General features: G+C 49.9%; 1 protein-coding gene and 1 long non-coding RNA gene across 7 annotated transcripts in view; one reads left to right on the top strand and one right to left on the bottom strand.

Moving 5' to 3' along the window:
• The window catches only part of LOC123650031, a 34,404-nt gene extending 16,335 nt beyond the window's left edge, over positions 1-18,069 (bottom strand). For 2 of the 4 annotated variants that reach the window (XR_006739229.1, XR_006739232.1), the window contains exons 1-2: positions 17,956-18,069; positions 16,915-17,103 (exon numbers count right to left, since the gene is read on the bottom strand). This is a non-coding gene — a long non-coding RNA (uncharacterized LOC123650031). The other 2 variants (XR_006739231.1, XR_006739230.1) reach the window with 2 other exon arrangements.
• A 141-nt stretch (positions 18,070-18,210) lies between these two features.
• Positions 18,211-25,252, top strand: part of DOCK1 (dedicator of cytokinesis 1) — a 469,449-nt gene continuing 462,407 nt past the window's right edge. For 2 of the 3 annotated variants that reach the window (XM_045569236.1, XM_045569238.1), the window contains exon 1: positions 18,238-18,384. In XM_045569236.1, coding sequence (XP_045425192.1) covers positions 18,339-18,384 — 46 coding nt within the window. In that variant the 5' untranslated portion in view covers positions 18,238-18,338. Of the gene's footprint in view, positions 18,385-25,252 lie in introns of all 3 variants that reach the window. The other variant, XM_045569235.1, reaches the window with a different exon arrangement.

The raw sequence follows: 25,252 nt of genomic DNA, 5'->3' as shown, positions 1-25,252 counted from the left end.
CCCAAAGGCACTTCTGACTTGGCACACAAGTGGCAAAGCAGGCTTCACTGACAAGCAGAGTCCCTCAGGGGGAAAACCAGCCCATGCAGGCATGGGGAGGTGGTAAGAGTGGGAGGACATGACAGGGTGCTTGTGGCATCTGCCCAAGGGTCATGCACTTCCCAGCAGTTGTTTTTAAGGGGCTGTCTTGCCTCTCAGACTACAACATAAACGTGACCAAGGACAATGGCCACTCCTACACCTCTAGGGGTCTAGTCACACAATATTGTCACATGCGTGACCAATACCCTATGCCAAGTGTCAGATCAGGAAGTTTATATCCCTAATTTCCCCAATGGTTCTGTGGTATGAGACCATCAGCTCTGTCTTACAGAGACAGAAACAGACTCAGTGACTCAGGGCTACTGCATGTGAGTTGTTCGTGTTGTGCACAGCACACCCATATGGGCTTCTATTCACGTGGACTTCTGTGTGAAGAGCACCTCCTAGGGTTGTGCAGTGCACAGCCTGTGCAACCATATGCAGGGGCCCTGTGTGAGAAACGTAATGCCACTTGCCAAACATCCCACTACTCAAAGCAGCAGAGCGGAACCCTCACCTGTCTGCTCCAAAGCCCAACTCCTAGTCCTCAGCTCCATTGCCACCACAGCCCGAGGAAGGCACTTTGTAAGTGCTTTGAGACAGCACAATGTTCCAAAATAAACCTATCTTAACTCTTGCAGTCCCTGGGGACACTGCTGAGTCATCCAGCTTCATGGCTTAAAGGATTTGCACATGTAACCAAGACAAAACCAGACCCAGCCAGGGGGCGGCATGAGTCATGCAGTAAGACTCAGACAGGGAAGTGGGCTGGGAGAAAGCACAGCTCTTCAGAAGCTGAAGCCGTTTGAAGGCAAATGGATACAGGAAGAAATCAGGGAGATTTAGAAAGAGCAGCCCCACAGCATTCCCGAGGAACTCAGAGCCTCACTGACAGGGATTTCTTTGACCCTGGCTCCTTGTGGATACTCCTCCCTTGGAGCCATTGCTGGAAGTGGAGCGTCGTGGTCACAGGTGCGCAGGGAGATCCTGAGGACCTGGCCACAATCCCAGGTTAACCTCCAATCCAACCTGATTGCACTGGGGGGTCAGCAGGGGCAGATGCCCATCGCTGCTGGCCACACAGGAACACCATCGCCAGGGACAGATGCTCGTCTGAGCCCAAACAAATGGCTCCTCCTGCTCCCAGGGGGAAGAGCCCTGCTTCTGGCTTCTAGGAACTCCCAGGCTTGAGGGCTTCCTCCAAATTCAGTGAGGGCCCCTGGTGCTCCGGGCCGCAAGCTGGTATCTCCAGGGCTGGGTGCCTGGACTCCCCCGTCTCTCTCCTGCTTCCTCAGTTTCCTCTCCACCAGCCTGCATGCCTGCACTGGGGGTGTGTTTCTATGCTGTCTCCAGCTCTGGCCTCCTCCAGGCGAGCCCCCAGCCTCACCACCCCAAGGTCACACTTGAGCTCCATGTTGCCAATTCAGTGCATGCTCATCTCTCCTTCCCAGCAACCTTCCCAAGGGGACACTCGTCCCTGCAGAGACACCTCCCCGGGCTCCTAGGACCCCCCTTTCTGGGGCTTCAGGAGGAAGCTGGCTTCTGTCTGGGCTGCTTTCCTTTTCCCTCTGCATGCTCCCCCCAGATAACTTCATCCTGTGTCCAGGGTCTAGGAGCCTTGGAGTGGACTCCATCATCCTTTCTCCTGCCCCCACCTCCTCGCAGAATTCCAGACCCGTTGACCCCAGTGCCTATGGACATGGCCTGAGAATGATCTCTGGCTCATTGGGGCCAGACAGAGTTCTTTATTTCCCTCCCTGATCCACAGCCCAGCTCTTCCTGCATCTCAGCAACCTCCACCCCCAGGCACCAGCTTTTCAAACCAAACCTCTAGGGGGCCTCTCAGAGCCCCTTCATGGCCTCTGTCCAACCTGCAGTCCCCTACTGAGTCCTGCCATATCCCCCCCGGGGCATGGCCATGCCATCCTGCTCTCCAGAAAGCTCCGGCCTGGAGGGTCTTCCTGCCTCGACTCTTGGTCCTTCTTCAGTCTACTCTCAACAGAGAAGCTGAGGAATTCTTAAAAAACAAACCAACAAACAAAACCCCACACACATCAAATATGCTACTCTCAGCCTGAAGACCAAGTCTTGTCACCACATTTAGAATAAAAGTCAACCCTTGATCACGGGCCCGGCCCCAGGATCCTCTGTCCCTGCCCACCTCTGGACTCTGATCGTCCCATTCTCGCCTTGTTCACGCCTCTCTGGCTGCTCACCTGTTTCCATCCCTTAAATACAGGAGTTCATCCCTCCCCTCCCCAGAGCCTTTCCTCGAAATTGATTCCCCAGCCCTTATCCTGACTGTGCTCTCCCAGCCTGCACTCTCTATTATCTCCCCTATTTTCCTTCTCTGAAGAGCCTTTAATGCTCTCTCATTTGCTTTCTTGTTTATTGTTTGTTTAGTGTTCATCTTTGCTAGTGCTTGGAGCACTGAATGTAAGAGTGAATTAAGAATGAATATGTGCACCTGTAGTCCCCGCTACGGGAGGCTGAGGTGGGAGGATCACTTGAGCCCAGGAGTTTGAGGTTGCAGTGCGCTGTGATGATGCCACTGCACTCCAACCTGACCCAAACAAAGGGGATTTAGATCTTGAAGTCTCTTTCAAAAATGGGCACCCCCAAGAGCTTTCTAAGAACTAAACCGCCTACAAGAACGATGAGATTACGATTCTTCTATCCCTGAAGACCAATGATAAGATGAAAGTCATGCTCAGCCATCCACTCGAGGGCAGCTCTTTCTAATTTCTTCTCTAGATCAATCTCACCATTGCAATGAGAACATCTTACATTGAAGCATCAACCAGTGATACCAGAAGTGACAGAGAGTAGATGGTCCCATTTTACAATGCTCAGACTCAGACTTCAAAGAAATGCTTATTTCTACCTTGACCTTTGACTCTTGTAGCTGGACAAGAGGAATTACATGCCACATGAGTAATAGCTTTGGAGTTGTGCCTATTGGTAAACTGCCTCAGTCTTCTTTCACCGGGGTTTGGATTTTGATCAGTTTTCTATAATTATATGTCAGGATTCTATTTCAGTAAGAAAACCAATTTGAGGCCAAAAGTATAGGTCTTAAATGTAGACACTAAAAAAAAAAAAAAAAAAAAAAATGCAGGTCGGCGCAGTGGCTCACACCAGACATGAACTTTGCAGATGCAGAACTGAATCTAGGGTTCACCATTCACGGCCAACATGTTAACCAAATTTCCAAGAGGCGGTTGTATAGATCAAAACAGCCTACATGTTCACTTACACGGAGAAATAAAAGGCGCAGCAGCCTGGAACACTCGTGTCTGTGGATCTGTGCCTGCTTTCCCTGGTGGGGAATCTGCAGGGGAAGTCACATGGGCAAGGGAAGGGCCCTGGGAGCACACAGCCAAGCGAAGGCTGCTGGCGGGGCCACCATAAGGAGAAGGTCGGGGACTCTGCCAGCCGGTGCCCTGTCTCCACCGTGAGCAGCTGTAACCCACTCATCAGAAGCTTGGATCTGAACGGACCAAGCCCTGAACGGACCAAGCCCTGAACGGACCAATCTCTGAACGGACCAAGCTCTTAACGGACCTAGCCCATGTCCCTTCCTCAGACTGGACATGATGGATTAGGTTTAGGGTGTTTGGTAACAACACCCAGATTAGTTGGTGTTGTAGTTTGGATGGTCCCGAAGGCAGATACTGCAACAAAGACTTGCGTGAAGAGAGGCTTCGGGGGAAGGTGATCCCAGCAAGCCCAAGGAGGAAGTGAGGAGAGTGAGCCAAGGGAGGGAGAGAAGTCTGTGAAGACGCATTAGTGACCAGGAAATGCTTGTGGGCCCCATGTGGGGCCGGCTGAGACGGCTCATGGAGCATGCCCAGTACGGCACTTAGCCTCCTATGCCCTCTCCCATGGGTTGAAGGTCATCCCTCAAGGCATTTACTCTCTACTCCACTTCCAAACTACCTAGGCAAGCTTCAAGGTGCCAACGAAAGCTTTAAAGCAGAGAGGAGGAGAGAGAAACCAGAGCCTAAGGTTGGGGCTGTCAGGGCACGGGGAGCCATTTGTGGGTACGAGTGAGTTCACGTGGGCCTATAGAACATGCTGTGGCTGGGCATTCTCAGATCGCTCGGGCCACGCATTTACAATCAGTTAACTCACTCTAGCAATGGCCAATGGTCTGATGCTTGATTCTTTTTAACTCCTGGGAGGAGTCATCTGCTAGTGACCTCTGTTCAGGTCCTGGGCTCACCATCTTCCCGAATTCCACCATAGATCAACCCCAAGAATAAAAACAATATTCTACAAAAAGATGGTTCCTCTTTCCATAACTTTTGCATTCACTGTGGAATGTAAATGATTCATAGCTTGATTTCCCCCACCTGTCACAAAATATGAATTTTTAGCTCATTTTAAAGATTAATATTTAATCTTAAACCAGTCCCTGAAAAAGTAGAATGACAGTCAAAATAATCTTTCAACTCATTTCTATGTTAATACAGAGATTAACAGACCTATGTGAGATTTAAAATATCTTTTTACTCAATTAATATCATAGCATTAAATATTATTAAAATTAATGAAAACTAAAAAAAAATTATTAATGGTACCTAAATTACAATCAAGTCAAAATTTTCCAAATTAAGATGTGATACTAAAACAAATATTTATCACTCCTTTCAGCTTATGATATAATTACAGAGACAGTCAACCTGCTATTTATCTAGGTATTCATTCAACCATGTATAAATCATCAATTTTTAGGGAAAGCTTAGTTGCCAAACACTCTGGGCTTATGCTTGAACATCTAAAATACACTCTTTGTCCCTCTACCCACTGTAATAGCGAATGACAGTGACAAAATTTCTAACCTCTGCTTTCTCTAACCAGCGTGCAGTTATGAAAGGGAATTCTAAGAGCAGCAGCTGAAATCAGGAGGAACTTGTCCCCTCCAACAGCTGGTGACTGCAAGGGGCCCACGGAAGGAGGGTCGGAGGACGTTGGTGCAGCCCAAGCCCTGTGAACTCTCAAAACCGCCCTTCTGGGGCTCTCCCTAGCACAGGGCCCACACAGAAGAGAGACTTCACGGAATGGAAGCAAAACTGATAAAAAACAGGAAAGTCAGAGACAAAGATAAGAGAAGCTCCAGACCATGGTGGGAATGGAGACTGGATCCAGGAAAGCTTGAAGGCAATTGGCCGTACTGTTTTTAACAATACACAAAACACCAGATGAGGGAACTCTCTGGAGTGAGAACAGTTTTCCTGGACACCGCCTAACTGGAGAGTTCAGGAGAACTCACCTCACTTCAACATGAACCGCAGACAAGTGTTAAGGTCAAGTCCCATACAAAGGACGTGAGAAACGGAGAGTAAGTTCCGGAATAAACATTCCTACAGGCAGTCGAAGCACGCCAGGAAGGTGTGGTCACAGGACGGATCACAATTAGCCCACGATTCCAAAATAAGCTGAAATGACATAGCACGTGAGTTAAGTAACATTTAGGAAAACTAAAAAATGAGGTAACAGAAGTCATGAAAGAATTAGGAGTTGAAGAAAGGTTTATATCAAAATCGAAGACTAAGTTAGAAGGAGCACAAGGGTGAACAAACAAAAGATAAGGCCTGAAAAGAAAGAGCAGGTTTTTTAAAAAGAAAATAATTTTAAGTTAAAAAAAAATGAAAAAATGTAAAAAAGATTTGAGGAAAAAGAACAAGTATTAAAGATAGGCAAAGAAGATTAAACATGCAGATAATAGGAGTCTCTTAAGAAGATAATCAAAGTGAAGGAAGAAAACAAATATTAAAAACATATTTCAAGAAAAATTCTCTGGTTTAAAGAAAAGATGTGAAACTACATATTGAAAGAGAGTACTGCACATCTGAGACTACTGACTGAGAATGACCAACACCAACACAAAGTCTAGCAGAATTACTGAGTTTAAAAAATAAAAACAAGGCAGGGTGCAGTGGCTCACGCCTGTAATCCCAGCACTTTGGGAGGCTGAGATGGGAGGTATCCCTGAGGCCAGGAGTTCCAGACCAGCCTGGGTAGCACGGTGAGACCCCATCTCTACACATACACAAATATATATATATGTATATGTGTGTGTGCATACATATGTATATATTAAAAAAATAAAAACAAAAAGATTTTGGGCATCTATTTAAAAAAGAACATGGGACTTATAAGGGAAAGCAAATTAGAGACTCTTCAGACTTTCTAACCTCAATGCTTCAAAAGTGGAGCACAGTGGAGTACATGTTTAAGACATTCAGGGGAAGGCACAGATTTTATATCCAGCAAAACTGGCTTTCAAATATGAACACAAATTGTGATAAATATGCAAGAACTCAGTAAACAGTGCTGCCACAAGCTCTTCCTGAGGAGTCCAACAGAGAACGCATCCGAGAGCCCTTGGCACCAGGACTGGTGGTGAGCGTTGCCATGTCACCCCCTGTGGAACAAGGAGCCGGGAGGGTGCAGAGGGAGGGGCCATGGTGAGTGATGGGGGTGTGTCTGCCAACGTGGACAGAGAGAACTATTCTTTTAAATGGAGGATGGGGAGAACATATGATACAAAAAATTTAAGTAAGTAGTATTCGTGCTATAATTCTGAGTCTACTTTGTGTTCAGTCTGGGATAAAATGAACATGTAATTATGGGCTATATTAATTCTATCACTCCATGTCCTTGAGAACCGAGATGCTCAGTATTGAAAAAGGAGGCATAGATGCAATAGGGAAGAGCTAGAGAAGAGGTTATATCAAAGCTCTGCAGTCTTGAATTTGAATTGGACGTTCAATATGAATGCAGGAAAACGTTTGTCCTCTCCGATCTCTGAAAGGGCCTAGAAATAAGAACTAATCCACTAGCAATGAGCATCCCTACAGCTCATATTATCACCTCAACTACAGTTTCTCACGGAAAGAAACTAGCACTTCCTGGATAAATAACTGACTCCAGATCTGGGACAGAAAACATCAATGACTCAAAATATCTTCTAAGGTGAGAGAGCAAGGACACCATCAAAGACTACTGGGGTCACGTCCAAAGAACCCAGGAGCCAGTGTGAAATGCCACCCCCCGAGCAAAGATGGGACAATGAGCTTCAGTAGTGACAATAACTGCAATGGATCAAACACCATCCTGCATGTTTAAATTCATAACTTCATAATGTTATCACACTAAAAGGGATCACATCTGGAAGATGACAGGGAACACATTCATTACCTTGAAAACGAATAACTGAAGAGGAAGGATGAGCATCTTCCCACCTTTCCTGTGTGAATCGTGCCCCTGGGGAACCCAATACTGGATGAAGGGAAGTGTCTCTTTTAAAATGTATTCCAATGAATCAATGAAAAAGAAACGGTAGAATTAGAATATCACCACTTAGCAAGCCCCAATAATTTAACAGATGAAGACATTAAGCAGGAGAGCCAGCTAACATCACAGAAATAGAGACTACTAGGTATTACCCGCCTCCTATAGTCTGACAAGAAGGACCAAGCCTGACGCTGATGCAGTCTCTGGATCCAGCTGCAATTTTCAGGAAATGCAGGGGCAGGGGAACGTGTTAGACCATGCCATTGGCGGACAGTTAGCAAACTCCAGATTGTAAGAAATTTTACAGGTCAAAGGTCTTTCGATAAACTGTAAGGAAATGAAAAGGATAGAGGAGGAAACAAAAGATTAAAAGAGACCTAAAAGACAAAAAAAAATTTAAATGAAGATGATAATGTATACAGGGATGCACATTTGGATGATAAAAATACATTTTAAAAAGCACAAGAAAGTTATTAATATAAGAGTCAGGATAGTGGTTGCTTATGGGGCCGGAGACAGCTGTGTTTGGGACAGGCTTGCGGAAGGGACTTCTGGAGTGGCCACGGAACTCTGTATCTTAACTTGATGGTGTTTGCCTTGTAATGATTCACCAGGCCACGCATTGACTTGTGAAGTTTTCTGTATTTGTGATTTATTTTACAATAAAAAGATTTAAAACAAAACAAAAGCAAAGGTCTCCCCCTGAAAGCTAAAACCTGATTTGTCTCACGTTCTCTTCCATAATTGATAAAATAACTATTTCTTTAAAACAAAGAAGTAAACAAAACCTTCCTAGGAACTTGTATCTAGGATCAAAATGAACACAAAATTATCTTCTTGCTTAGTTTCACAGAGTTCCCTGTGGCTTTTCCAGTCTGCAGAGTAGAGAAATTCACTGACATACTTCAGTACAGGATTAAATCATGTTTCTTCCATAGAACAGAAACATACTTCTCTACTCTCTGCTTGAGACTAACGGAGCGGCAGTCTGAGATTCTTCAATTTCCTTAGAAAAGTGCAGGTTGGTTACTTAAGGTCATCCATGCTGATCCAGACTTGAGCTAGCCAAGGGCTCCCTGGCTCAAAGTGATGAACGAGTCTACGCAGGAGCGGGCAGCAGTTTGCACTCTGCGGAGCGCTCCTCGCATGGCCCTGGGCTGATGCTTGCATCGCACCTTGTTTAGGAGCTTCTGGGGCCAGTCTTTTTGCAAACGGACGCCAGGGCCCTTCAAAGACCAAGGTCAAAAACATCCCCTTGCATTTCTCAAGGAAAAGGAAACCAGCATAAAAGCAAGATAGTTTGCACTTTTCAAGTCAACAGCACTTTCTGCATTTGTGTTAACCTACCCCTTATGAATATGGGTAGTGCTGGTGGTGCCCACCCGTGTCACCTTCCCTGCCAGTGCGGCATCCCACCCAAATAACAAGAATCTCTATGGTCTCTAGAAAGTGGAACTATGACTTTAAGATGCACCTCAAATGGCCGGGGTGCTGGGCTCAGGCAGCTCCCTAAGACAGGGTAGAACAAAGGCCCCCTCTCGTCCCAGGGCCCCCACCTGCAGCACAAGCTGCACAGCAGAGGCCCTTGGTGACAATGGTACAACATCATAATATACACCAGATGACATGCATCACACATGATTCCTGTATACACATATAAATGAAGGATAATGCATAATTTTAATGTGTGGCTTTTGCCCTGGAACGCGGGGGTGTCTACTTGGGCTGACAAGCCTCCCATACATGAAATGACTCAGAAGCAACTAGAAGCTGAATTCCACCCCCTGCACCTGCCTGCCATCTCAACCCCAACTTTTGCCATCTCCTGCCACTCTCAATACACGGTGACCTTCCTTCTGGTCCCGGAATCTGCCGGGCTCACTCCTGCCTGTGTCCTTGCTATTCCCTCAATTTGGAATACTCTGTCCCCAGATTTGTGCAAGCTTCTTCCCTGTCATCACTCAGGTCTCTGCTTAAATGTCATCACCGCCCAGAGGCTTCCGTGAAAGCCCCCAGCTAAAGTACGTATACAGACACACACACACACACACACACACACACACACACACACGCCACAGCCTCACACAACACGGGCTTACACAACACATGCACACACCACATAACACATACACACAGCATATGCCACTCACCACACCACACAAACACACACACCACACACACACATACAACACACAACACAAACATACATACACACAACACAGGCTTACACAATACATGCCCATACTACACCACACACACACACACAGACTCATGCAACACATGCACACACACCATATACCATTCACCACACCACACACACACAACACACACATACACAAGCACACACCACACTACACACACATGCACACCCCACACTACACAAACGTGCACACACATGTGATTTTCCCCATCATGCAGTTACGTTTTCTTCCCAGCACTGACTGCCTGCCGAGGTCTGGCTGACCTATTTGTTTGCTGGTTGATTTTCTGTCCCCCGCAACTGGAGGATAAGCCCCCTGAGAGCAGGAATCCCTGCCACTGTCACACCCTGAACCTCCAGACCACCAGACTCCAAGAGGCTTCAGGGAAGGCTGGAGCTTCGCCTGTCACCGTCCCCGCTAGTATACTCAGGTCAGGTAAGCTGCATCCTTACAAATCCCGGCCTTGGGGTGTGTGCTGAGCAGGGAAGCTCGGGGCTCTGGGTCCCCTCTGCCCCGGTCCTCTTCTCAGTCTGGAGGACCTCCCTTCTCCCCTGACTCTGCAAACGCCCTCCCTTTCCACCTACCAGACACTGGCCTCTGTCTTTCCAAATGTCTTAGGTCAGTTTTCTCTAGAAGAAAAGTGTGAGATGGGGAACCTCATTCGATGGGGTGTCAAGGGTGTGTGCTCAGGAAAAGGGAAGAGAGGAGGCCTGGGCGAGACGTGGCATCTGGAGTCAAGCCTCTGACCCCAGGGAACCCTGGGAGAGGAACTGCAGTCCTCGGCTCTCCCACCTGCTGGCAAGAAGTTGGCGTTCTGTGCCAGCCAGTCTTTGGCCTCGCCTGGGCTAGGGTGTGGCGTCCTGAGCTCCCATCCAGCCAGGGCAAGGTCTGCCAAGGGGCAGCCGGCACTGGGATGGCTGGCAGAGTTATCTGGGCAGGGCACACCATGATCCACCGTCACTAATTTAGGTTAGTGCCAACGCCCAGAGGGCTGCCAACATCGGGGTCCTCTGCTTCCTGCCCCAGGAAGTCCCTGGGGGGAGGAAATGCTGGGAGGACGGCCTGTGCCCTGCCCTGAATGGAGAATAAGAGAAACAGAAATATGCAGGGAGCAACCCAAATTGTCATCTCAAATCCAATGCCATGGAGGCGAATTTTCAACACGTTATTGCTTAGCTGTAGGTTTGCCAGGTGCAGAGGGGGAATAAAGAGGCCTGGGCTACCCCTTGCCCTCCCCAAAAGCTCCACGGCCACCAAAGCCAGCCCTGTGGGCTCCACAGCCCTGTCCACTCACCTTCCCATGGGGCATTCGGTTCAGCAGGAGGAAAGAGACCCCCTCCTCTGCAGCCTCTGCTCTGAGACAGCTCCTTCCCTCCATCCCTGTTCCTTTACAAGCAGCAGGAGAGCCCAGAGCTATAGAGTTTATAGCCTCAGGAAATTCCATTCAAGTGGTGCTGTTCTTGCAGAATTTCTCCATTACTATTTTTACTTATGGAACAAAAATAAGAAAATCAAGGATGCCTAAAATACACCAAGAACACCTGTTTCTTAAAACTGTTTTATTCTGGTAATTAAAAAAAAAAAGAATGGATTTCAGAAAATGAAAATCTCTTTTAAAACTGGATTCATCCAGAATAGGAATTCTATGCATACTTAAATTATTATACAATTAAAATTGTTCGACATCTTAATTTTTATAACATTATCAAACCAGGCGTATGTCATAGGTCAACCCTGGAAGACATTCATGTGTCCACCTGGGGTGGAATCTTTGTAACTCAGACTGTTTAAATAGAGTGTGTAGAGGCCTAAAGAATTCTTTCCAAAGCCTGCCCCAGGGACGGAGTCTGACCCTACAGGGAGGGCCTGGTCTGTTACCTGCAGCCAGGCCAGAGGGGGACCAAGGGACTCTTTCTTCAGGGGTCTATCTCCCTGTATCCAGAGTTCCAAAACTACACTGGGACCCAGCGTGGCCTTGGCACTCTCTTGTTCTCTGAGACAGCTCAATGGCTGGATGCAGGTGGCCCCAGAAGCCTGGGCCATGACCTCCTTATCTGACTATAGGCTGGGACCCCCTTTCTGGTTTTGCACCCCCAGTCCAGCAGGATGGGCTTTCTAACTCACAGCTTGTCAAACATGCCACTTCCTGCTTGAAACCCTCCCCTGGCCCTGCCTGCTTTATAAGACAGAATTCAGTCTTAGCCTGGCCCCCAGGTCCTTCTAGGAGCTTCCAACTCCCACTTCCCTGCTCTGGGAATGTTCTCTCTAAGGATACAGGACTGCAGGTACTTGTAGTGAGTGCACACACACACACACGCATGCACACACATGCAAATGCATGCATGCATGTGCACAGCTTCTTATCTGCGCAGTGCCCAGCACTCAGTGCACCATATGTCGCCACTGCCCTAATCTGGGCCCCATGTGCTCCGGGGTCCTTTGCCCGGACCTGGGTGTGCATCTGGCCTGGTCCAGGGGAGACTTCCTAGTTGCCTGTGGTCTTGCTCCTTGATGATGGTCAAGCAGGTACAGCGTCTGGCTGCGGCCCTGCCTGGGAAGTTCTCCTGATGCCAGCGGCTGACCTTGGCTCTCCTGGGAGGCTCTGCAGAGCCTGTCTCAGGGCCCAGTCGTGGAACCAGGAGGACAGAGCTCAGCAACAGGCATGAAGAGGGCTTGTGTGTGAATGTGCTTAAAGGTCTCAAGCTTGTCTCATTCTGGGAAAGGGTCCAGGAATGAGCCTTCCTTGATGCCTAGCTTCAGGTGTCTTGTTCAGGTTCAAAAACAGGTTAAATGGGATTGTTACCCATTCTCCACTGCCATTCAGCTGCACCCTTGCATGGGCCAGACCAGCTGGTCTCTAGGACAGGGGACATGAGCTTGTATCACTCTGACAGTTCATGCTGCACACAGCTCCTGCGGCACCCAGAAAGGAGGCTGAGGCGCTCCAGATCACCCCGTTCCTTCCTTCCTTCATTCGCTCCTTCATGCAGTCATGCAACAAGCACCTATTGAGCTCCTTGTCTGCTGATGTTAACAGCAGCTAACATTTACTGCACACTTACAATGGTCCAGGCAGTGCAGCTTCCCACTCAGTCATCCACAAGTGAGGGGGGCTGTCATTAAATGAGATAATGCATGAACTCAATAAGGGCTGTTTGTATTATTATTGCCCTCATCTCAAGATTATTAGCCCCAAGTGCCAACCTCTGCAGATAAGATGCAGCAGGCTCCCTCCCAGCCTGGAGGCAGCTTCCAGCAGAGTTGCTCCGGGTCCAGCCCACACCCGGTGAGAAGGACCACCTGGCTGCCCTGCTGGGCCTGCATCTCTGTCCAGTCATGACATTTGGACATTCGAATTTCACTCTGAAGACACATGCATTTGTGGCCCAAGCCGCCTCCAAGAAGGCAGGGCATCAACTTAGTCTAGTGGTGGGTGTGCCATTATGTGGTCTTAGCAAGGAGCTCAGGTTTGCTGTGTGCTTTTGGGCTGCTGATCTCAGAGCAGCTGGAGCCAAGCATGGATGCCTGGGCTGCAGCCCAGCTCCCATTAACCTCCTCATAGCAAAGGGGGCATAAGAACAATGTCTGTCATGTCCACCTTAATTAGCTCTTTAAAGCCTCTTTGTCCAAAATACAGTCACATTCTGAGGTACTAGGGGTTAGGACTTCAACATGTGAATTTTGGGGGAACACAATTCCACCCCTGACGGTGGATCCCCAAGGACAATCAGGGCGGTGTTACCCGGAGGAGGAGTGCGTGGGGCAGACAAACCCAGCAGATACCGACTGTAATTCACACAGCTGAGAACAGGGACAGTGAGCACTCTCCAAGTCAGGAAGATCTCTTCTGAGTTTAAAAGGAAGAAGCCACAAGAACACTGGAATTTGCCAGCTGGAGTCAGCTACCAGCAATCCCACCAGGACAATAACAGCTCCCATTTTTGGCCTTGACTCTGACTTTTATGGCTTCTGGGTTTTTTCCTTATTATGTTCCTGGTTTCCTCTATCTTTCTGGGCACATGTGACATACTTACAACACTACTTTAAGGTCTTTGTCTGCTAATTCCATCATCCCTGTCATTTGTGCATCTGTGTCCACTGATCGATTTTTCCCTCCCCAGGTGTGGGCCATATTTCTCTACAACTTGCATGGCTGGTAATTTTTGACTAGATGCTGGACATCATGACTTTTACATTGTTGGGTTCTGGGTTTCATTGTATTCTTTTAAATACTGTTGTACTTTGTTCTAGCATGCAGTTAAGTTACTCGAGGTCAGTTTCATTCGCTTGAGCTTGCTCTTCTTACTTACCAGAGTGGCCTTTGGTTTAGGGCTAATTTAGCCCTACTGTGATGTGATTCTTTGGAGGCCTTTGTCTGACACCTTGTATATTGTGAGGCCTTTCCACACTGGCTGCAGGGAACATTAACCACCGTGTGAGCTTGAGGATTATTCTGAGTCTGTTACTCTCTGGAGTTGTTTCTGCTGCCAGCCTCAAGGAGCTTCACCCCACACATGCAGAGACCAGTCCTCAGCCAGAGACTCGGGGTGGCCCTCCTGCAGAGCTCTGGCTTTCTCTGGGTGGCAGCTCCCTCCTCCTGGGCACTCCGACCTGCAAATCCTGGCACCTTGGCTTCTGTGAACTCCAACACCTGCCTTCACTCAGCCGGACTCCAGGCTCTGTTGTTCTCCTTTCCTGTGCTGCAACTCAGAAACTGCTTCTAGGAAGCCAGTCGGGCAACTGTAGGGTGCAGCTCGTGTTTCTCTCCTTTCAGGGATCACAGTGCTGCACCATCTGATGTCCAATATCAGAAAACCATTGTTTCACCTGGAGTCCTTACCTATGTTAAGCTCTGCTACCGTTATTTTGTTACATCTTCACAACATCCTAGAAGTCAGACTACTTTAAAAATGAGGAAACTTAGAGTGGTCAGGTAACTGTCCCAGAGTCTGACAGCTGCCAAGGTCCTGGTCACATGTCTGCCTGATTCCATGAACACTACATGGCACTGTCAAGAACCCAGATGCCCAGAGGTGGAGGGGTCTGAGCGTCTGGCCTCCAGGGGCAAGGCCGCCGCAGCCTAGATCCAGAGCTGCATCCACTCTAGGGTGCTCCGCCTGCCAACGTCCCGGGCCCCAGCTCCAGAGCTCATTTCCTTGTGTACACAGTATGGGGAGGACTGCTTGGCCTGCATTTATATTCACCATCACATTTGCCCATAAGGCACATTGGCGCAGTGTGAAGCATCCTCTACTTAATAGCATATTTGCTCCACGAAGCTGGCTGAAGTTTAACAGCTTGGGTCTGCCTTAACAATCTCCATGGAGAACACTGAGCAGAGCACCGGGGAGTGTGGAGGCAGAGACCAGGCTATCAGCGTGAGGCCAGTCCAGGAGGTTTCTCAGATTGGTTTTTCAATCTCAAGTCCCTCCTAACCCCACTTGGACTTTATTTTACAAAAAATTTCAAACATGTAGAAAAAAGTAAACACTCATAGACTCGTACCTAGATTGAACAATTTTGCTTCATCTTTTTTGTTTGTTTTTTCCTGTAGTATTTTAAAGTAAATGACAAACACAATGATGGTTTACTTGTAAGCACTCCGGCATGCATCTCTAAAATATAAGGACATTTTTCCATCTAACCAAATAATACTATTATTACACCTAACAAAATGAATAATAATTTTTTAATACCATTTAATACTGATCATATTTCAAATCCCCTCTTGTTCTGAACATTTTTTAGGGTTGGGTCACTAACAGTAGTTTCCAGCCAAGGACCACGCAGTACGTTTGAATGTTGTATTTCTTACATCTTTTAAAATTTAGAACAGTTCTTCTCCACTAACCCCTTCTTGTTCAATAATATTGACTTTTGAAGAGGTCAGACCAGTGTCCAGTAGCATGTCCCACCTTCTAGCTCTGTCTGACTATATTTCTTGTAGTGTCTTTTAACTTGATCCTCAACTTATGTCCTGTAAACTGAAAGTTAGGTCTAAAGTCTTGATTGTACATTTTTGTGTTGTGTGACATTGTGCACTGTGACCTGGGCCCCTGATCTGATGCCCCGATCTGCCACTGGATCCAAGAGGCAGCAGGCAGATGCCTCCCTGCAGGCTGTGTCCCTCCCCTTTCAATGGGCAACCAGTCTGTGACCAAGCCCCTTTCCCTGCATAAAATCTATAAATCCTTGCCCCAGTCTCACTCCCCCTCCCCCAGGAAACATGCCCCCACTGACTCGCTATGCCTTCTGGGATCTCCACCAGGCAAGATTTTGCTGAATTTACCTCTTGAATTTGCTTTGCAAATGTGGAAATTTTTTTCGAACTAAAAAGAAATTAAAAATTTAATTTTCAAGATTTAAAACTGTAATGTTGATTATGCTTTTCATGACAGTATCCCAAGATTCTGCCATATCTTGGGGTGGGGGTCACTAGCCTGATCTCCCACTGGTGAATGGGACTGGGCCACCGGGAGCCCAGCATTCTTGGGCTGGTTGTGCCCTCACGCATGGCACCGATCCAAGACCTGCAAGATACCTGGCAGGGCAACTGGCACCTGTGGCCCAGCCATGTCGACTCAGAAGTTAAAAACGCCAACTGACCACAATGCCCAGGGCTCCTGAAATTGGAGATGGAGCCAGTCTCGAGTTCATGCAACCACAGGGCAATAAACCAGGGCCATGGACTGGACTCACTTTACAGCCACAAGATGAGACCAGTGCCTGAGCTAGCCAGGGACATTGAAGAACCTTCTCAGAGCTTCAAATGACTGTAGCCACACGTACAAATTCTCAGCCAAGCTTGGGCACACATCACAATAACATGACCAAAACCACATTGTCTCAAACACATGGGCTGTGGTCTATCTGGAGTGATCCTCTCACCTCAACCTCCTGGGTAGCTGAGACTACAGGCACATGCCTCTACGCCCCAGTAATTTTTTTTTTTTTTTTAGAGACAGGGTCTTGCTATCTTGCCCAGACTGATCTTGAACTCCTGGCCTCAAGTGATCCTCCTGCTTTGGCCTCCCAAAGATTTACAGGTGTGAGCCACTATGCTTGGCCATACATGGAGTTTCAAAATTCTGATTTATAAAAATTCATATGACAGTCTTACAAAATGCATTGGGCAAATGCGTTGGCAAAACGCCATTGCCCTCTGTGGGATTTAAGTTCCTAATCAGTAAAACAGGGCCTGTAACTTTCTATGAATCAGTGGTTGATTAACCAGGACTGTTACATCACACACATCCTCTTGAACATAGCATGTTCTCTCTCACCCACAGAAATTGAAAAGCTCCCCAGTCATTCCAGACTGTTTACTTACCCTGCACTCTGGGTGGAGTGCTGACAGGGCCCCAGCTCAGTGTGGCCCTGAGGACAGGTGATGCCCATTCTCCAGCAGGGCAGTGCCCACCTGGCCTTTCCCAGGCCCTGTGGCTACTCCTTTCCACCTTCTCCCCTGCAATCCTTGACAGCTCCAGGCCTACTGCAGTTGTCACGGACCCTTGGGGGCCTGAAAGAGACCAGGACACCCAGTTAGTATGCCATGAACCCAAATTTACTCCATTTAAACGGCTGCCTTCAACCCTTGGGGCTATGTCCCTTCTCCTTTTCTTGGTTTTTACTGTCTATTCTTTCCTGAAATTATAGTAAAAATACACAGACGTGTGTTGTTTTAAGTTTTTCCTTGGAGCAATCTGAAGCTCCCAGCTTTGACTGGTGTGGGGGACGAGTCTGAGAACGACTCCCACACAGGGTGAAGACCAAGTTCCTGCAAGCTCAGTCTCTGCTGCAGGCCTGGCCTGGGGTTTCCTTTGCCGGATCCCTCGCTCCGCCTCGAGTTCCACTGAACTAGCAGAAGAAGTGGGCACAAGCCCAGGAGGGCTGAGGTTGCAGGGCCTTAGCAGCGCTCTGCGGGCTTCTTCCTCCCGGCCTCTGTGGATAACTCCACTCTTCAACACTCAGGCCAGAGGCCACCTCGTCTGGCAGGCAGGCCCTCAGCGGCGCTGTGCCATCTCTTTCCACCCCATTTGGGTGTCCTTGCCAGGCACTAAGGGCCAGCCCACACCGATGCGCGGCGTAGGACGCCTTGACTCACCTGTGCGCTGTCACTTTACTCATCACCTCCCACCCTGCAGCCGGCAGGCTGGGCTAGGTCAGTGCTCACTTACACTGAGCGAGAGAGTGAACCGCGCGCTCCGGAAGGCCCCTCCCAGGGGCTGTCCACCAGGGAGGAACCTGAATTGGGGACAGTACATCCCCAGGCGCCGGTCTAACCTGGCGCTGAGCCGGCTGCTGGTTTCACAAGGCCCAGAACCCCAGTCATCGCCGTTCCCGGCCCCGGTGCTCCAGGCGCGCCCCTCACCGTGGGAGCCGGTCCCCGAGGGCTCCCGGCCGCAGGAAGGCCCGCGGAAAGTGAGCGGCCTCCGGCCCGCGGGTGCGCGAGGTCGGGCCGCGGGGCGCGCTGGGCTCCGGCGGGTCCCGGGCGGCCGCGGGGTCCGGCCGGGGCGCGCGAAGGCGGCGCGCAGCGCAGCCCCGGCCGTCCCGCCTCTCGCCGGCGTTCCCGGCCTTTCCCATCCGGCCCGCGACGCTCCGCCCGCCCCGTCCCACATGACACCGCCTCCGCCGCAAACTTTTTCCTCCCCATCCTGCGCGGCTCGCGAGGGATGGAAAATGGCGGCCTAGGCGCGGACTTTCCTGCCCGACCGGCGGCGGCTCTGGCGGCGGCGCCCCGGCCCGCGCGGCACCATGACGCGCTGGGTGCCCACCAAGCGCGAGGAGAAATACGGCGTGGGTGAGCACGCAGCCCGGCTTCGCGCGGGACCCCGCGCCCGCCACTCGCCGAACTTCCCGGGCGGGCTGGGCGCGCGGCCGGGCGGGGCGGGGGTGCCCGGGCGCCTGTTGCCGCCGACCCCGGGCGGCGCGGGCGGGACACGGAGCGGTGGCGCCGGCCGGGGAGACGCGCTTCCGCCCCGAGCCCGCGCCGCCGCCCCGCGGGCAGAGCCGAGCGCACCCCGGGCCGGCCGCCCGCTGGCCCTGCGCCCCCCGGCGGGTAGTGCCCCGCTCGAGCCCGGTGGCGCCGGGCCGGGGACACGCGGGGGTGGGGGCGGGCGTGTCACTCCCGAGGGTGTCCCCTCCAACCTACGGTTCCCCGGCACCTCCGCCTCCCGGGTGCCCCAGCTCTGCCCACAGCGCAGCCATCCGTTTTGCTGGGCCTGGGCAGGGAAGCCCGGGGGGCATTGTTCTGCTGAGCCTTTTTGCTTCTTGGAGGAACTGGTGTTGTTGTCTGGAGCTTCGGACGGACAGTTTCACGATGCAGTGGTCAAAACTAAGCATTCCGCTCTGCCCCAGCGGGGAGAGGCGTGCGCGACCCTGGCGGTCCTGCGGCGCGCGGTGTCCGACCCTACAGAGTAGAGCAGCGGAGCGGCCGCGCGCTCCGGTGTCCCCAGGCCCAGGGACCCGTCCGGGGGGGCGGGGCCTGTTTTTGCTCCGCTGCTCTTTGTCGTTTCCCGAGGGTGAGTGGTGGAGGGAGTCAGGTTGCAAGTTTACTTTTCGACCCGAGTACACATTCCAGAGAGGGAGGCTTCCCTTAATGGCAAAACAAACAGACCCCTGAGCCTTGCCGCGGGCTGCTGCCCTCCTCGCCCGGCCTGCCGAGGACTGTAGGTTCCTGACTTCTGTTAACGTGCCCGCTCCTCTCAGGTCGGGGCTGTGGCTGCTCCCCTGGGTCCCCAGTCTTCCCAGTTCGTTTCATTCTCACTTTCCTCCTGCCCCACAGTGCAGAGGAGACCTGGTCCGCCTTCCTCATGTGGCCGACCTCTGCCGGCTTGGAAGGCCTTTTGCGATCTCTCCTCCCCTCCGCCCCAGGTTTCACCTTCCTGGGATATGTTCTCATCAGCAGCTCTGCTTCCACCCAGCAGCCTGTCCGGTCTGGTCTGTGTCTTGCAGGTGCTGTCCCTGCACCAGAAGTGACTTGCCCAGCCCCTCTGCTCACCTGGTTCAAAAACTGTCCCTCCGAGTTTGAGTTTTGGGAGGCTTCCTGGCAGTTCTTGTCCTCAAGGGCTCTCTTCTTTTTGTGAATTGGTTACTTATCTCTGTTAAGTGTCAGTGACAGGCAGTGGGCTCTGACTATGGAGCTGGCTACACAGTTGCCCTGGGAACAGTTCTGGGACGGCCCTGGGTCCCCCTTGGGCCCACACTGGGCTTGTTCCACGTGCAGGACTGCAGGGTCTCCTTGATTCAGGATCACATGGCTGAGCTTCCCCTCATTTTGCAGACGAGGAAACGGAGGCGCACACAGCTTCACGAAGGTCCACGGCAGAGCTCTGCTTTCTGACTCTGCAGACCTGGTGTGTGACCGGCACCCTGTACACCTCCTAATGGAGTCTGTGTGGGGCACACGCTGATGGAAGTGGCCCTGTCAGTCTGCATCTGGGGAAGGAGGTTTGGAGTGGAGATTCCAACTGAGAGGGCTTCACTGTGGTGACAGTGGGGGTCCCTGCTGTGGACTGACTCACATGGAGAGATGGAGGAACTGGAGCAGGCAGGGAGAGGCTGAGGCAGGCAGAGGGGCAGCATCCTACAGCCCTGTCCAGGAGGCAGTGAGCAACTCCAGCGCCAGCTGAGGGCTCACTCAGCTTGGTCCTGTGCAGTGGGGACTATCGTCACTGCTGTTTTACAGAGCAAGGAGAAGGTACATTGCTGGCCTGTGCTTACTCCCCTAGTGAGTGCCACATCCTAGGTTTGAAGCGTGGCTCCTGGAGGCAGCTGCCACCATGTCCTGTGCTCGCCAGCTGATGAGGGGGCTTCTCCTTGGGGCACCACATTTAAAAGAGACCTCGATACCCTTCATCTGCTCCCAGGGTGACCTGGATGGTGTCAGTGAGGACCCTGTAGCGTGGGAGACCATCTGGAGAAGACCACAGGGAATGTCACAGGTGGGGTGAGCAGGGTCTCCTCGCTGGAGCAGAAGCTGTGGGTCAGAGCGTGGCTGTGCCCTTCCCCATTAAGTCACACGCCTTCCAGAAGCTTCACCAGCACTCACAGCGGTAGCTTCTAACATCATACCTCCTGCTGATACTTTGGTTTTAAGAAAACATGTTAGATTTAAAAAAAATTTTTTTAATTGCATGAAAAAAAGAGAATACTTTGTGTTGGAAAGTTTTCAAAGAAGAAGAGTAGATGGGATGGTCTTGCCAGGAAATTCTAGGAAGGATATAAGTGACTGTCAGGTAGAGGAGAGGGTGGGGCTTGCTCTGCTCTACCCAGACAGCTGAGCTGGGTGGAAGTGACAAGATGGCACACTCTAAACAACTAGGGCCCCATTGGGGGGGGGAGGCTGGACCTCCCCAAGTGGGGCAGAAGGGGAGCTGAGGATGAGCGAATCGGGGTCGTCCTAGCCTCTCTACTCGGCTGGGAGTTTGCACAGGGAGGATTTTAGTAGTTCTCAAGAAGGGAGCTGATGGGGAAGGATATGGGTGCTGGAAGGTAGCGATTTATTCCCAGTAGATAATTCCCACTAGATAATTGTTTCTGCCTAAGGGAAAATTACTGGAGCTCCCCCTTACCAACCTCAGCATTATTTTTGGGAACCTAACAACAGGGCTGTGTTTCCCTCTAGGGGCTCTGGTGGGTCTGTGGGTGGGCCATGCTTCAACTTTGGCCACTTGGCCCATGAATGAATCACGAGCTCATTGTTTGCAAGAACTTGGAAACTGTTGGAAGCATTGTTTATAAATGAGACACTTCAGTTATTTATTTATTTTGTAAAATGGGAAAGGAGTAAACAGCTGATTTGTGGCTCCTTCTGCAAAGGCAGGAAATGCTGGTTCCCTGTGACTCATTCCATGGGGGAGGGCTGCCTGTGAATTTACCAGGAGGTCCCCTCCATCTCCCCTTGAGTTTGGTGTGTCCTGCTTAGGACCTGGCGTATTAACACAGGCATAAACCATGACTTAGCTGTCACAACGGCCAGATGATCTTTCCCATCCCTCTACCCCAGTGCCTCCAGCCAGGCAGAGCCTTATGTCCCGGCATCAGTAAAATTATGTTCCTGTGGATCCTGCTCCTAAGATTAGGTAAAACAATGCGCCGTGTCCTAGAGTCACACATGAGGATGGTGTGCTCCCATCGGAAGGCAGATTAATGGTCCCCAAAGGTGTCCATGCCCTAATCCTCAGGCCCTGGGAATATGACATGTTACACGGCAAAGAGACTTGGCAGATGTGATTAAGGTTATGAACCTTGAGATGGGGAGATTGACTGGGATCGTGTGGGCCCAGGGAACTTCGGTCATGGAAGGAGGAGTCAGAAGACAGATTCCAAGCCTGGGAAGGATTCAATGTACAGTTGCTGGTCCTGAGATGTAGGGGCTCACTTGCGAGGACCAGAGAGAGCCCACAGAAGGGCGGCCCCCAGCTGACAACCAGCAAGGAAACCTCAGTCTTTCAATCACAAAGAACTAGATTCTGTCAACACTATGAGGAGCTTGAAAATAGATTAATCCCAGAGCCTCCTGATAAGATCCCGACCAGCCGACACTCTGAGCCACTGGGCATCTGACCTGTAGAACTGTGAAACAATGAATCTGTGTGGTTTTAAGCTACTAAGGTTATGGTCATTTGTTATGACAGCCAGAGACAACCAATATGGATGATGGAGAGCAGCTTGGAGGGTGGGGTTCTCTGTCTGCCCTTGAGCTCTGTTACTAAGTTGATTGAAGACAGTGAACCCAAGTATGCTCTTCACTCTGGCCTCTTCCCAGTAGAGCTCTCACATGGACGGGGTGGGGTGTTGGCACTACAGACACTTTAAGTCCAGGCTCTTACTTGTTATGGGACCCTTGAGCAAATTACTCATTTGCTCTTAGCCTCGGTATTCTCATCTATAAAGTGGAGCTACACCTGCCCGCTACAAAGACTTGTGACATGATGTTGGTGGAGCACTTAACACAATGTTTGAGATGTGCCAAGCATTGAATGGAGCACCACTTTCATTAATTTTTTTATTTAATAAAATGCAAAGTTTAGAAATATAGTGACAAGTAACTTGTAGTTTGGATTTAACAGTCACGGTTGCTGGAAAAATGCTTTTCTTCAAAAGTTCACTTCTTAATGGTGTGTTTTGTCTCTTGACTGGGGGGAAGTCACATTTGCTTGGTGCGGGGAGCAGGACTGGTCTGTGCCCACGTTAGCTCTGATTGATGATAATTGCTGAGAATAGTATAATATCCAAATAAATTTGGGAGTGTGGGAGGTGAAGAGAGATGTCTTTTGTTATCTAGAGTAGCAAGCAAGCTGCTACTTTGAGGAAGAAAAATTAAATTTGATCATAAGTAAATAGAAACGTAGACATTTTCATTCACTGAAGTTGCAGCAAAACCAAATTAGGGCATATTATATTTCTACAAACCTGATTTTACTTTGGAAACATTATAAAAATTTTAAATTTATTGCTGTGCCAGAGTTTGCCTAGAATATCAGACATCTGATAAGGATTGTCTTAGGGTATGCTGTAGTTCTTTTTCTTATTCTTTCATCACCTCTGTGGATGCAGGTGGTGAAAACATGGAGAAAGAAATAGGCCGAGTCCTTTGCTGGGTGTGGCGGACACACAGCAGGGCCGGTGCTAAGGCAAGTGCGCTCGAGCATGTTCTTTCTCCCCTCCGCAGCCCCTCTCCCTCTCTCTCCCTCAGTTCCTTCCTTCTTCTCTTTCGTTTACTTTGCATTTCAGGAAATTATAGCCACATGCAGTTGTAAGAAATAATTCAGAGAGAGCCTGAATTACCAGTTTCCCCCAAGGGTACATTGTGCAAAACTGTAGTACAGCGTCAGAGCCAGGAGGATAGTGACTATTGACATTCACACAGCAAGACACAGAATGTTTCCTCAGCACCGGGACCCCCATGTTGTCCTTTTACGGCCACACCCCTCCCCCCATGCTCCCTGCCCCAAATCCTGACAACCATTCATCTGTTCTCCATTTCTATAATTTTGTCATTTCAAGCATGTTACATAGGTGGAATCACACAGGATGTGACCTTTTGGGATGGGCGTTTCTCAGTCGGTGTAATTCTCTGGAGATTCATCAGGTGGTTGTTTCTCTCAGGCGTGTCCCTTTTCATTGCTGAGTTGTGTTCCATGGTGTGGATCTGCCACATACTGTCTACCTGTTCACCTGTGGAAGGACATCTGGGTTTGGGCTGTTGCGAATAAAGCTGCTGTGAGCATAAGTCATTTTCTGGGATGAATGCCCAGGAGTGCAGATGCTGAGATGTGTGCTCCTGGGATGTTTAGCTTTTTAAGAAACTGCCAAACTTCTCCAAAGTGGCCATACCAGTTTACATTCCCACCAGCAGTGTATGTGTGATCTAGTTTCTCCCAACCCTCACCATCATTTGTCATTGTCCCTGTTGGTTATTTTAGCCAGTCTCATAGGTGTGTAGTGGTCTTTCATTACAGTTGGTGTTTGCATTTGGCCGATTGCTGCCCTTCCTTGAGTGACATCTTGGTCTAATTTGGGAGCCAGTGTGCAGGGGCCCGTGTCTCGGCAGCTGACCGAGGGGGTGCTGGCGGGGGCCTGGCAGGAGCGGGCTGCTGAGCTGTGAAATTGCTGAGCATGTTCCGGCGGGGGCGGGGTGGGGGGGGCTCTGAGTCCAGCTAGAAAAGACTTCGTGGGGTGGGAGGCCTAGTGGGCAGGTCCAGCAATGTGGAAATAACACCGCTTCCTACTGCTGGCGCTGGTCCAGATGTTCAGTCTTCAAACTTCAGTGTATGGAGAAGGTCTTCAGGGAGGAAGCAATGAGGAGGTGACCCAGGGAGGGGTCCAGATGGGGCACCTTCTCTTGCTTGTGGCCCGGGCAAGCCTTTGAACCTCTCCTAGCTTACTGTCCCGATTTTCTAAAAGGGATGGTAATGCTTGGCCTTGAGGTTGTAGAAACGGGTGTGCCTTGATGCAGCTTGGAAACCTTGCTATGCAAACAGCAGTAGCGCTCTTCCTACCTTTGCTTTTGTTAATATGACGGGAAGTGCTTTTTGGCTGGCTTGGAAATCAGTGTGTAAAGTGTGTGTCTTAGTGTGCTGTGGCTGTCGTGACAAAGCGCCACAGAGGGGGTGTCATAAACCTCAGAACTTTATTTTCTCACAGTGCTGCAGGCTAGAAGTGAGGTATCCTCAGGGTCGGTTTCCTCTGATACCGCTGTCCTTAGCTTGCAGACTGTGTCTTCTCCCTGTGTCTTCGCAAGGTCTTCCTGCTGTGTGTGTCTGTGTCCTCATTTCCTCTTCTTATAAGGACACCAGTCAGACTCCATTAGGGCCACCCAAAAGACCGAATTTTAACTGAATCGCCTCTTTAAAGACCTAGTGTCCAGATATGTCACAGTCTGAGGTGCTGAACTTCTGAGGTTGGAGCTCTGACGTAAGTTTTGGGGGAACACAATTCAGCCCATAATAGTATGATTTTGATAACGTAAGACTCTTCATCCAGGGTTTCCCTCTGTCTTTAGTGGCCTTTGATTTTTTTTTTCCTGCCTTTTCTTCCCTCCCAAGGCTCGCAACTCTAATTTACTTCTGTGTTCATACCTGGAAATTCCTTGTAGTCAAGTTAGTGACAGAACGAAACAATCAGGTAGTTTGAGACCCAAACAGGAACTTGAGCGGCTCTCT

This window comes from Lemur catta, chromosome 14, assembly GCF_020740605.2.
Source record: "Lemur catta isolate mLemCat1 chromosome 14, mLemCat1.pri, whole genome shotgun sequence".
NCBI classification, from domain to species: Eukaryota; Metazoa; Chordata; class Mammalia; order Primates; family Lemuridae; genus Lemur; species Lemur catta.
The sequence above is the reverse complement of the archived record's forward strand: the minus strand, read 5'-3'. Positions and strand labels throughout refer to the sequence as shown.